Raw genomic sequence first — 12532 nt, forward strand, 5'->3', positions numbered from 1 at the left:
CATAGCCAGGTATTTCGCTACTATCTTATGGTTTCACCTTTGCCTCCTTCAACATTCTTCTGAATAATAAAAATCACAATTTTTGAAGAAGGGAGTGTTCACTCCAACTACAAATCTTACAAAGCCAGCTATGGGTGAAAGCATGATAAAATGGTACAAATAGTGGTGTCTTGACAGAGCTATTAGTGACTACTATGTAGCTACAACACAGTGATTGTGATTTTTAGATATATTATACCCAATCGATCCAATAAGTTTTGCACATCGACAATCCAAGGTCAATAATAGTGGTCATCTTTGAAGAGCTATTATAGTACTAAATATTTTAAATATTGTACCACCTTATCTTGCTTTCACCCCTATGCTATTCAATTTTGTCCTCAATTTATAGCACCTCCTTCTAAACCCACAAAACAACTACTCTTGCATCTGGCAATAGGCTTGATAGGGGCATATTTAGGTCTCGTGGGGGTACAAACTAGCTGTAAGAAGCATGTTCGACAAGAAGAAACACAAGCTAGAGCCATCAACAACAAGTTGGACCCTTCTAGACACGATGCTATAACAATGGAATAAGGGATGATCGCAACACATCAACATACTGCAATTTTGTGCATCGTGTGAAAAATATGAGCTTTGGACTAGGAAAAGAAAGAACATTATGCAATCGAAACTACTAGAATTAGTATTTTTCTCAAATGTCTTGCTGCAGGTACAGGTAGAGAAATCTCATGGAGAGCTAGCAGGAAGTAGCTTTGCATGGTGTACATATCACACCCATTTGTGGAAGTCGTAGTTTGTTCCATATGCGCCTGACTACATATGATCCATTCTTCGTGCAAACGTCTACACATGCAACTATTGTTAGTATTGGATACATCTCTGATTATAATAAGAGTGACATGGTCATCGGTAATAGGACAATTGACATCAAGATCATTATTGGATAACCCTCTAATTGTTGGAATTGATAAGAGAAATCTCCCAAAATCTTGAAGATTTCTTATGTGCAGCTAGACACATCCTATCTTTGAACCTTGCCTCAAACTAAGTCCTAAAGCAATACAATCCATGTCCGAGTGGCCTCATCCAAGGCTAGGAGTTGGTGTTCTCTCATTTGGAACTATCGCGCAAATCATAGAAAAACACTCTACCAGTTCTCTATTTGAGGCCATAGGTGATGTGCAAGAGAAACTATTTGTCAATATTAGTGCAAGTTAATGACATCCCCAATAAATCACAATTTTTGTAGACCAAAGACTATAGATGTTGGAACACTCCCTCATTCTTCTTCTTTCATTTTCTCTCCTCTCGGTCATCTTGTCGTATCCGTCCACGTTCATCCCTATGCTACCTACCCATCCTAGTTTCTAGTACAAAGCGCTTGAAATTGGCACATAGCTTGGGTCTTGAAACAATGTTGAAAATGTCAAATATGCTGAAAGTTTTGTGCAAAACATGGCCTACAAATTTTGGGGTCAAATTGGATCCAATTGGAACCCTAAATGGATAAGGTGAAAATATGTGGTCCTCTTGACATTTAAAGAAAAATTTTAAGGAATATTCTTAAATATATTCTCTTGGTGATGTGGCATTTGACCTTGGTTTAAGTTAACTATATAATTAGATTCATTGAGGTTCAATTGCTCTAATAAAACTCCATGCCGGTAACATCTTAGATCTTAAACTAGATTAGCAAATAAATCATTATTATTATTGAATGCATAGTACCATTTTCCTTGCCATCAAATGAATGTCAAACTATTCTTCTGAACAAATACACACATACATAAGTACCCACCGTCACAAGGATTGGTAGCTGAAAGCAAATGTCGCTCGAGTTTGACTCAACCTCACTTTATGGATGAAAGGCACCTAGGTGGTAGTTCACAAGGCAACCATCTAATCATTATTTCTTGACTTTACAGATGTGTATCTTTCCTAGTCTTGTAGTTAGGATTTACTAGTTTCATTTCCTTAAATCAACTATTGTGGCTCTGATTTCTCTCAATACATTGTGTATCCCTAACGTTTTGTTTTCGTTATAGCTTTGTCTTACTCAAGTCACAACCCTTCAATATCTTCCTTTTCATATTTTTGGAGCATTATGACCCCCTAGTGTTATTTCCAAATGATACATGCATTACCCTTTCAATCAAGGAGCTCCTGTATAGAAGCCAAACTATAAATCTTTTAGCAAAGCATGGTTTGTTGATCAAATGGAATAGAATAATGCAACACAATGTAAAATATCATACCCTAATACACAAAAAATTAAAATAAAAACCTTCAAAATAAATAAAACAAGCAAGTACAAGTACTCGTGAGCATTGTCTTTACTACTACAGGAGGGAGGGGGGGAAGGGACACAGAGAAGGAGTGCCTTTACTACTCGGGAGGGAGGGGGAGGGAAAGCGAAAGGGGAGAAGAGGGGGGGGTGCATCCACATCATGACATGTTGTCAAACACAACCAAAACCATATTCAACTTCAATATCAGAGAATGGAAATAATGCAAAATGAAGCAGGCTCTCAAGGCCATAACTTAATAAACCAGTAATCAGAATGATACATCATAGCTGGGGAAAGGGTGCTCCCCATCTTAAAAGTTGCTCTGAAAGAAAAGCTGCTCCACACTATTATGTGTCTACTGGAGTGCCCATTGGGGTCTTGAAGATTCTTATGAACTTGCGTCCTGTCTTTGGCTCAGGAGAGTCGTGATTCAAAATTCTGATCAATGTCCTGATCTGGACCCCAATCTTATCCTCACCAATAACTTGACACAGAAAGGCATGGTGTACCATGCATGCCTATTGCTTTTAAGCAGACATAGGCATTCTCTGGTGAAATGTACAAAGCTTCGCCTAATGCAGCTATTTTGAAGAGCTCTGTAACACCATAGCTGTATATTTTGCTACCAACCAGAAAATCAGACATTTGGGAACCAATCTAGATCAAGTTGGAGCATACCATGGCCCGACTGTCCCATTTAAATGTCCATTACCATGCAGTGCCACCCCATTAGCACTTAATGGAGGCAGTCCCATGGCTACAGGGGAAGGATTTGGAAATAATCCTAAAGGAGAAGGCAACGGGGAGAGACTTACCAGAGGATCAAGATGGTTTGTCACCACAACTTCCCCTCCCCCTTTCCTTTGCTGCTGTAGTGATCGCACTTGCCTTAATCCTTCTTCATGTATCCGTGATAATGTCTCCAGCTCGTTTAAGGACAGTGCCTCCAAACCTACTCCGTACAATGGGGCATGACGTGACATTTCCTCTTGCAAAGATGCCTCCAAAGTTTGAATGTAATTCTACAAGATAAAAGCACAAGAATTCAAATGCAAGAAATGATGGGAAAGCAAAAATAACTTTCAGGAATACATAGTCTTTTATAAAAGATATATCATCAACCCTAAATGCCTCTACACTCAATAATATCACGATCCAGCCAATCGAGAAACAGATTAATGGCCGGGAGGGGAAGGGGATACAATATCAACACACAGATCTTACAACCTTACTCACTACTTGGCTTAATTTTTCCTGCACAAGTCAGGCGAACTAATACTAATAGAATTTCAATTTTTTATTCGACAGGGGACACACTGACACTCAATCACTCACTCACTCACTCACTTTTTGGAGATGCATTTGTCATTATATTACAAGAAAGTGTGCTGAAGAAAGGGACAGCCAGCTACAAGCATCAGAAGATATCAGTATATGACAAGAAGATAAGATGATCTAGATCCCACGCATGTAGACAATCATCAAATGATCCGTAGAGATGCCCAAAAGAACTGATATTCAGCAAGAGAGGGATCACCAAAGACCGGATGGTTGCAGTCCTTCCATAAAGTCCATAGTACCCAATATCAAACCCAATAAAAAGAAAGATCATATCCTTGCCTGACCGAACGAAAACCAAACAACCGGAAAGTTACTATTTCCAGAAAAGGTAGAGTCCTAGTACTTCTTGCTGAGGGCCGACTTGGGTCCTTGACGAGCTCAAAATTCTGAGCGAGCGTGTATTGTCATACTCTTTGGGATGGAAGCTACCAACATACCACTGAAATTTCCAAACACAAGCTATTAAGGTGTTGGGGTAAAGGCACATTGCCAACCCTTCATTAAAAGATAGGACACCTATGACTGTCTTAAGACAGTCATAGGGTAAACCTAATCCTAATAAAACACAAGTGAGTTTGTGGTGTGGCTCATCATTCTTCACACCCGCACTTGAGTGCCACTCTCTCTTACTCTCACTCTCTTGCTCTCTTCCACTACTCTCTCCCCCTTTACAACTGGTATCAGAGCCTACCTAGCTTCCCCTTGCCTACCTAGTCTCCTCTCCCTAGCCTACCCTTTCCGTACGGACGTACGGACAGAGCCGTACAACCGTACGTCGTCCGTACAACCATACGGACGGACCTCGCGCGGCCAGATCTGCGCAGGACGACGGACTGCGACGGCATCAGACCAGTGCGCAGGCGGAGCAACAGGCTACAGGGTGAAGGCGCAGCAGACCAGTGCGCAGGCGGAGCAACAGGCTACAGGGTGAAGGCGCAGCAGACCAGTGCGCAAGCGGAGCGCGGGCTGCAGGGTGAAGGCGCGGGCTGCAGGGCGACAACGCGGGCGCGTGCTAGGGCGTGGTCACGGGCGTGCAGCAGGGCGGAGCTGCATCAGGCAGCTGCACAGCAGCTGCTATAGTTGCTCAAGCAGGGCGGCGCTGCGCAGCGGCGCAGCTTCTCCACGGCAACCGTACGGACTGCCGTACAGTCGTACGGACTGCCGTACAACTGTACGGACGACTCACCTGCAGTCCTTCACCCACCTGCAAGTACAGTAAAGTAACAGGACTCGTTTTCTTTGCTGCAAAGACTCGACTTTTTTTTTTGGGGGGAAGCGTGCCTCTGCAGGGACAGAAAGTACAGCAGGTACTCTGCAGGTACAGAAAGCAGCAGGCACACACTTTTGGAAGAGGAATAGTGCTGAAGCACTCTGTTTTGTTCATGTACGCGCAGTACATGAAGCATTCCTGATGCATTCCTGAAGCACTTCAGCTGTATACTGTGCATTTGTTGAGGTACAGCAGGTACTCTCGTGTCACTCACGCTTGAGGTGACTGTGCCACAGTGGTGGTGTTTGCGCAGTTACTTGTCTTTCAGGAAGGTCAGATGCTTGTTTTGCAGAAGCTTCTATGCATTCACTGAGTGCAATTCTCAGTTCAGGGTGACCATTTCAAAGGGCTTTTGCCTGGATGTGTTTGCAGTATATGCCTTGAGGCAGTGTGTAGCCAGGGAGCACACTTTTGCTTTGTTTCCGCAGTGCATTTGGTGACATTTGTTGCAGGTCACATTCTTTGTACGCACTTTGAAAATCTCAGTTGAGCCACGCTTGGTCAGGGCGCATCGAGTTTACTCGGTCCCTAACTGCCCATCGTTGACAGTGCTCAAAAGATTTTCTTCTTGGTGTTTGTACTTTGTGATTTGTGTTGTTACTGAGTACACAGGGGCAGTCTATGCATTGCACATTGTCAGGTACAAGTGTCAGAGAGATTTTCATATTGCTTGCTACCTCAGTGTTGAGGTGTTCTCCACTTGATTCAGGTGTCAGATCAAGGGGCTTTTGCCCAGACTTTGTTTGATAGCACTTGGGTTACCGACAGAGATCTTCAGATGCATTTTCTCCCCTTGGTATAAGGGTGATTGCTTGGGATTTATCCCATTTACTGTTGCAGGTTTGTGACAGGCTGAAGGGTCATTTACTGTTTTTTGGGTGTTTGTCAAGTGGTTTCTGCAATTTAACTCAGTGCAATACCTCATCTGAGGTGGGAGAAGTGATCAGTACAGTCAGTACAGCAGTGTTTACAGCAGTGTTGGTGGTTTTGTCAGATGATTGTGCACTGTTAAGCACTTGTTGAGCAGCTGCAGCAGTCTGAAATTACTGTTTTTATGCCTCTTTGAGCTCAGAACAGTGTGTCAGAAGGTACAGTATTTGCAGGGTCATTTACTGTTTTGCTGCAGATTTTACTGACAGTAAAAACAGCACCATTGAGAGTGCTTCTGGCTCTTGAATAGAGCAGGTTTTTCTGAGAAATCAGAATTTTTTATTCAGTCTTTTTTTTACTTCCAGGGAGTCAACTTTCCTCATCTGATATGGCATCAAGGGGAAGTGATTCTTCAATTCTGAACATAAAGAAACTGGAAGGAGCACACAACTATGCATTATGGGCAGAACAGTGCTTGAATGTACTTCTGTTAAAGAAGATTGCTAAGCCCATAAGGGTGAAGGGTGTCAAGCCATCTGACATGGCAGCTGATGACTGGGAAGAGCTTGATTTGTCCGCGAGGGCAGCTATCATGCTCACTATTTCAGACACTCTTGTGTTCAATGTACAGGCTGAAAAGACCTCTTATGGTCTATGGCAAAGACTAGAAGAATTGTATGCCCAAAAGAGCTCAGCCAGTAAGGTTTATTGGCTGAAGAAGCTGGTCGATCTTCGCATGAAGGAAGGTACAGCTATGACCTCACACTTGAGTGAGTTCAATGCTATCTTTACACAGCTGATTGCACAGGGGTTGAACCTTGATGAGGAGTTCAAGGCTACTTTCTTGCTGTGTACCCTCCCCGAGAGTTGGGACACTTTCAAGACCACCCTGTCAAACTCGAATGCCACTCTTATTTATGCTGATGTAGAGAGCTCTCTCCTTATGGAGGAGATGAGCAGGAAGAATAATGCGGGCAGCAAGTCTTCAAATGCTTTGCAGGTACAGGACAGAGGCAGGACTCAGCAGAAGGGGAGATCTGCTAGTAAGTCCAAATCCCGCAGTCAGTCCCGTGGCAAAAAGGACATTGAATGCTTTTATTGTGGCAAGAAGGGACATGTGAAGTCGAAGTGCTTCAAGTTCATACGGGATCAGAAAGCCAAGAAGGCTGAAACAAAGGATGCACGAAATGCAAGCAAAGGCAAAGGCAAGGCCAAGGCAGATGACTTGGATGCAGTGAATGTTGCAGCAGAGGACAGTGACAGTGACATACATGATGTTTTATGCTCTTCTGCTGTAATAGCACATGCTTTGGTTATTGATGGCCATGACATGCACACCTGGCTCTTGGATTCAGGTGCCTCTTTTCATGTTACTCCTCATAGGGAGTGGTTTACTTCCTACACAGGTACTCATGGAGTTGTTCATCTTGGGAACAACTATGCATGTCAGATTGCAGGGATTGGCAGTATACAGATAGTATTTCCTGATGGACAGTCATTTATGCTTGATGGTGTTCGCCATGTGCCGCAAATCAAGAAAAATCTGATTAGCACTGGCTTATTGGATGACAGTGGTTACCACACCACATTTGGGGATTCCAAATGGGTGATTACTGATGGCCAGACTGTAGTGGCTGAGGGTTTTAAGAGTGATACCTTGTACCCTCTTTATGTTTCCCGTGTGGGTAATCATGTTGTTGCCATAACCGAGCTGCCAAAGGTTTCATTGTGGCATAGCCGGTTGGGACACATGTCTGTTAAAGGAATGCAAGAACTGTCACGTTTGGGTTATCTGCTGCCTCTCTCTTTTTCAGATTTGCCTACTTGTGATCATTGTCAAGCACTCTGTCACTCCTCATAAGAGGAGAACTCCCCAGAATAGAGCACCACTTGATCTAGTGCACACTGATTTGTGTGAAATGCCACAGTTATCACTAGGGGGTGAAAAATATTTTATTACTTTCATTGATGATGCCACACGTAAGGTGTGGGTCTATTTCTTGAAGCATAAGGGAGATGCCTTAGATGCTTTCAAGAAGTTTGTCGCTCAGGTTGAGAATCGGACAGGTCGTAGGCTGAAATGCCTCAGATCCGATAATGGGGGTGAGTATGTGTCACATGCTTTTGTGCAGTTTTGCCAAGCTAAGGGCATCAAACAGGAACTCACAGCCCCTCATAATGCATCTCAAAATGGTGCAAGTGAGCGGATGAATCGAACTATTCAGGAGAAGGTTCGATGTATGTTGTCTTATGCTGCATTACCCCATGGCTTTTGGGCAGAAGCCGTGCAAACAGCAGTTCACATTATTAACAGGTCACCAAATAAGGCTTTGGAGTTGAAAGTGCCAGAGGAGGTGTGGTCTGGCAAGCCACCCTCATATAAGCACTTACGTGTATTTGGCTGCGAGTGCTTTGCTCATGTACGCAAAGATCTACGCACCAAACTGGATCCAAAGTCTATCAGATGCATCTTTATGGGTTATGGTGACGAAGGTGAAATGGGGTACAGGTTATGGGATCCCGTTAAACGGAAGATTATACGCAGCAATGATGTCATCTTTAAAGAAGATAGTGTACACAAGGAACCCGTGCAACCTGTGGAATACAAGAGGGTTATTTATGATGATGTTGGACAGCAAAGAATGCCCATTTATATGCAGCAGCAGGCTGCTGCAGATCACCCTGTTCAAGAGGGTATACAGGCTGAAAATCAGCCAGATAATTTTGCCAATGATGCACCACTGGATGTGCCAACAGATGGGGCTGTAGAACAGCCAGATATGGTGGTACAGCCACCTGTCATGCATGAAGAACAGGCTGGACAGCAGCCTAATCCGGAACATTTTGTTAGGAGGAGCACCCGTGCACAACGGCCTCCTGCCAGGTTTGTTCCAGGAGCCAATAATGTGGCTGATTTTATCATGCTGACAGATTGTGGTGAGCCTTCCAGCTTCAAGGAAGCTATGGGAAGAACAGAGAAAAAGAAGTGGGAGAAAGCCATGCAGTCAGAAATGGACTCCCTACTTCAGAATGATACATGGGACTTGGTGCAGTTACCTGCAGGCAGAAAGGTTTTGCCATGCAAGTGGGTTTACAAAGTCAAAGTGGATTCAAATGCTTTACCTCGGTATAAGGCCAGATTGGTTGCCAAGGGATTTAAGCAGGAAAAGGGCATTGACTTTGATGAGATCTTTTCCCCTGTAGTCAAGATGACTACTTTGAGAGCAGTGTTAGCTCTTGTTGCTCATGACGACATGGATTTATGTCAGATGGATGTGAAGACAGCTTTTCTTCACGGAGATCTTCATGATGAGATCTATATGAGTCAGCCAGAGGGATATGCTGTTAAAGGGAAAGAACAGCTTGTGTGTAAGCTCAAGAGGAGCTTGTATGGACTCAAGCAGGCGCCAAGGGAATGGTACAAGAAGTTTGATGCCTTCATGCAGTCCCAAGGGTATCATCGGTGTGAGACCGATCATTGCTTGTACACCAAACGGGCAAAGGATGGCAGTTTGATGCTACTCATTCTATATGTGGATGACATGCTTATTGCCAGTAAATCTCAGCATGAGATTAGTGCTTTGAAGAAACAACTGCATAAGTCTTTTGACATGAAAGACTTGGGTGATGCAAATCATATTCTTGGCATGCGTATTACTCGTGACAGGTCCAAGGGACTTTTGTTTCTGTCACAGAAAGAGTATATTGACAAAGTACTGCAGAGGTTTAAAATGGAGGGGGGGAAGTCTATTAGTACCCCGTTGCCTCCACATTTAAAACTCAGCAGTAAGGACAGCCCCAGATCAGATGATGATAAGGCTGAAATGGCCAAGGTTCCGTATGCATCTGCAGTTGGATCTTTGATGTATGCCATGGTTGCCACTCCTCCGGATATTGCTTTTGCGGTGGGAGTCATCAGCAGGTATATGGCAAATCCAGGCAAGCGGCATTGGGAAGCAGTGAAAGGTGTCTTGAGGTATCTCAAAGGTACCAAAGACTTGTGCATATGCTATGGTAGGCAGGATGCATTGGTGCATGGTTTTACAGATTCAGACTATGCAGGGAATGCAGATAACCGGAAGTCTACTACCGGTTATATTTTCACATTTGCAGGAGGTGCTATATCATGGGTGTCTCGGTTGCAGAAATGCGTTGCACTGTCAACCACAGAAGCTGAATATGTTGCAGCCACTGAGGCATGCAAGGAAGCAATATGGCTTACTCGGCTGGTGGGAGATTTGGGCATTACAGGACATATGCCAGTTTTGCATTGTGATAGTCAGAGTGCTATCATGTTGGCAAAGAATCCGGTCTTTCATCAGAAGACCAAGCACATAGAAGTGAAATATCATTTCATCAGGGAGGTACTGGAAGACAAGCGACTTGAGCTTGTGAAAGTGCATACTGATGATAATCCTGCAGATTTGCTCACTAAGAGCTTGCCTACAGAGCGGTTTGCACATTGCCGCCACATCATGGGATTAGGATGAGACCATTCTTACTTTATGGTCTTGTATACGGTAACTGTATATTGCTGTAATTTTTATTCTTTTCTCCCCTTTAGGCACATTGGCCTTTAGGTGGGAGGTTGTTGGGGTAAAGGCACATTGCCAACCCTTCATTAAAAGATAGGACACCTATGACTGTCTTAAGACAGTCATAGGGTAAACCTAATCCTAATAAAACACAAGTGAGTTTGTGGTGTGGCTCATCATTCTTCACACCCGCACTTGAGTGCCACTCTCTCTTACTCTCACTCTCTTGCTCTCTTCCACTACTCTCTCCCCCTTTACATAAGGAACTCATGATCTTATCCCATTCCTAATTTGTAGCTCGATGGCTATCTATGAATCAGTTGGCACAGTGTTTGAATAATTGAATGGGACCCTAGGAAAGCTCAAAGCACCATGTCTCCAACTGATCCAGGTAGTGTGGTGGAAGAAAAGCATGCCCTAATGTATCTATCTAGAACTTTGTCCATATACTACCTACTCCAATCACTACATCAGAGTGATTGGCTCGCTATTTGTGGCACCATGTGACAACCTCACCTGAAAGATGAATGGATGCAAGAATGCGCTTCTCATTGTCATCTGTGGGGACCATGGAAAAGTAGCTCTCAAATTGATTAAGCCGACACCAAGGGATCGGTCTTGCAATCGTACCTTTGGAAGTAGAGCTTCTAGAGACGTGATGATTAGTGGTCTTTTTGTGCCTCTTCATGTTCCTTGATGCCTGAGATTTGGTCAAAGCCTAATGGCGGGAGTAATGTGCAATCCCATTCTTCCTTCGCCTCCCGAGCCTCGCATTCTCAATTTGTCTTTGACCTCTGGAGTCATGAGCTTCCTTTTCTTTTGTGCTACCGAAAGGCACTCTTCCTTGCCTCTTAGACATCTGGTCCCATGATTCACCCCCCCTCTCTCATCTCTTGGAGGTGTACCACCTAGGCGAAAAGATTTTTAGATCGTTGTGTGTGCATTTGCATCATGGCCTATATCATTGCTATAAAGGCAAATGAATTCATGTGTGGCTCTAATGGCAGTTGGTGGTGGTGGTGGTAGCAAGGCTCCATCTAGTGTGGCAGTCACTCAAACTCTATGTTGGGGTTAGAAGGTGTCTCATTACTTATGGTTAACTTGCAAAAGCGTGTGGAAACCATCCACTAACAAACCTTCCCTCATCTATACCTCACACTCTTATGAAATAATTATGAACCTCTGATACAATGTAAAAGACAAGGAAGCTAACTTATTCCACGGAGTGGGATCAACCATATCATACGGTTGGACCTACTCTAGCTCCATACATCGTGGAGTTGGGGAGGGGACCATGAGTTCCACACCAAGATCCGTTTCTACCCTGACCATTTCTTCGGAGTATCGTTGGATGCAGTGATTGTCAAACCCCAGTACTTGGAGGACAGACGAGTCTCACATGCCCTTAGGATCGCCATCGGACAGATGCGGGTCTCGTCCCATCACCTAAGGATTGAGACAGGGAGAGCCACACGTACACCGAAGAGCAACGGATCTGTAGACTTTGCACCTTGGAGGAGGCGAATACAAAGGAGCATTTTCTTCATACCTGCCCTGTGTACTATGAGATCCGAGGACGGTAACATTGCTTATTTCAAGAGGGACACGGGTTTGACCTCTCTCCCACCTGATCCATTTCCAGGACCAGGTTTGCATCGGTCTCTATTTGAAAGAGATGCGACAACATAGAGAGACCTTCATGCGCCGCATTAGGAGCAAAAGGAGACAATGCCCCCTGCGACCGAGATAGATTGTGCCCAACGATGACAGGTTATAGACTTCTACACTACTGCCTTTGGACATAGTGGAGTCGAAGAGGAGGAGATAGATGAGATGAGGGCTGAGTGGGCTAGCGAGACGAGAAAATGACATGGAGACATAGCCAAAGATGCACAGACGGAATCCGGACCAGGGCATGCACGATGGAGGTCCAACCCATCGCACATATACTTTGGGGAGATCCCGACAAGAGGGGTCACTATCAACATAGCCCATCGGATACAAAGATCATAGAGACCACGCCACCCACCACCGAGAGACACGGCCTGTATGAGGTATCTTCGCAGCTCATAGGAGAGCCACCATGGCACCAGCCTATGTATTCCGTTCTTGAGTTTGAGTAGTCGATTTTTGTTGCTTCTATTTTAGCTTAGAACGTAGCAATCTGCAAAGGGCCTTAGCGAACCCTTTGCTTCAGTCCACAGTGGCTTGTATGGGTTACTTTT

The 12532-nt window shown here is 44.3% G+C and overlaps 1 protein-coding gene across 2 annotated transcripts in view; it reads right to left on the reverse strand.

Annotated features, from left to right (window-relative positions):
* Positions 1–2509: 2509 nt before the first annotated feature.
* Positions 2510–12532, reverse strand: part of LOC147890706 (uncharacterized) — a 57997-nt gene continuing 47974 nt past the window's right edge. Inside the window, exons 10-11 of one of the 2 annotated variants that reach the window (XM_087389070.1) lie at positions 3107–3313; positions 2510–2979 (exon numbers count right to left, since the gene is read on the reverse strand). In XM_087389070.1, the coding sequence (XP_087245196.1) occupies positions 2929–2979; positions 3107–3313 (258 nt within the window). In that variant the 3' untranslated portion in view covers positions 2510–2928. Of the gene's footprint in view, positions 3314–12532 lie in introns of both variants that reach the window. The other variant, XM_087389069.1, reaches the window with a different exon arrangement.

This window comes from Dipteris shenzhenensis, chromosome 18 (assembly GCF_047967505.1).
Source record: "Dipteris shenzhenensis isolate YYH24624 ecotype China chromosome 18, Dip_SZ_1.0, whole genome shotgun sequence".
Taxonomy (NCBI): domain Eukaryota; kingdom Viridiplantae; phylum Streptophyta; class Polypodiopsida; order Gleicheniales; family Dipteridaceae; genus Dipteris; species Dipteris shenzhenensis.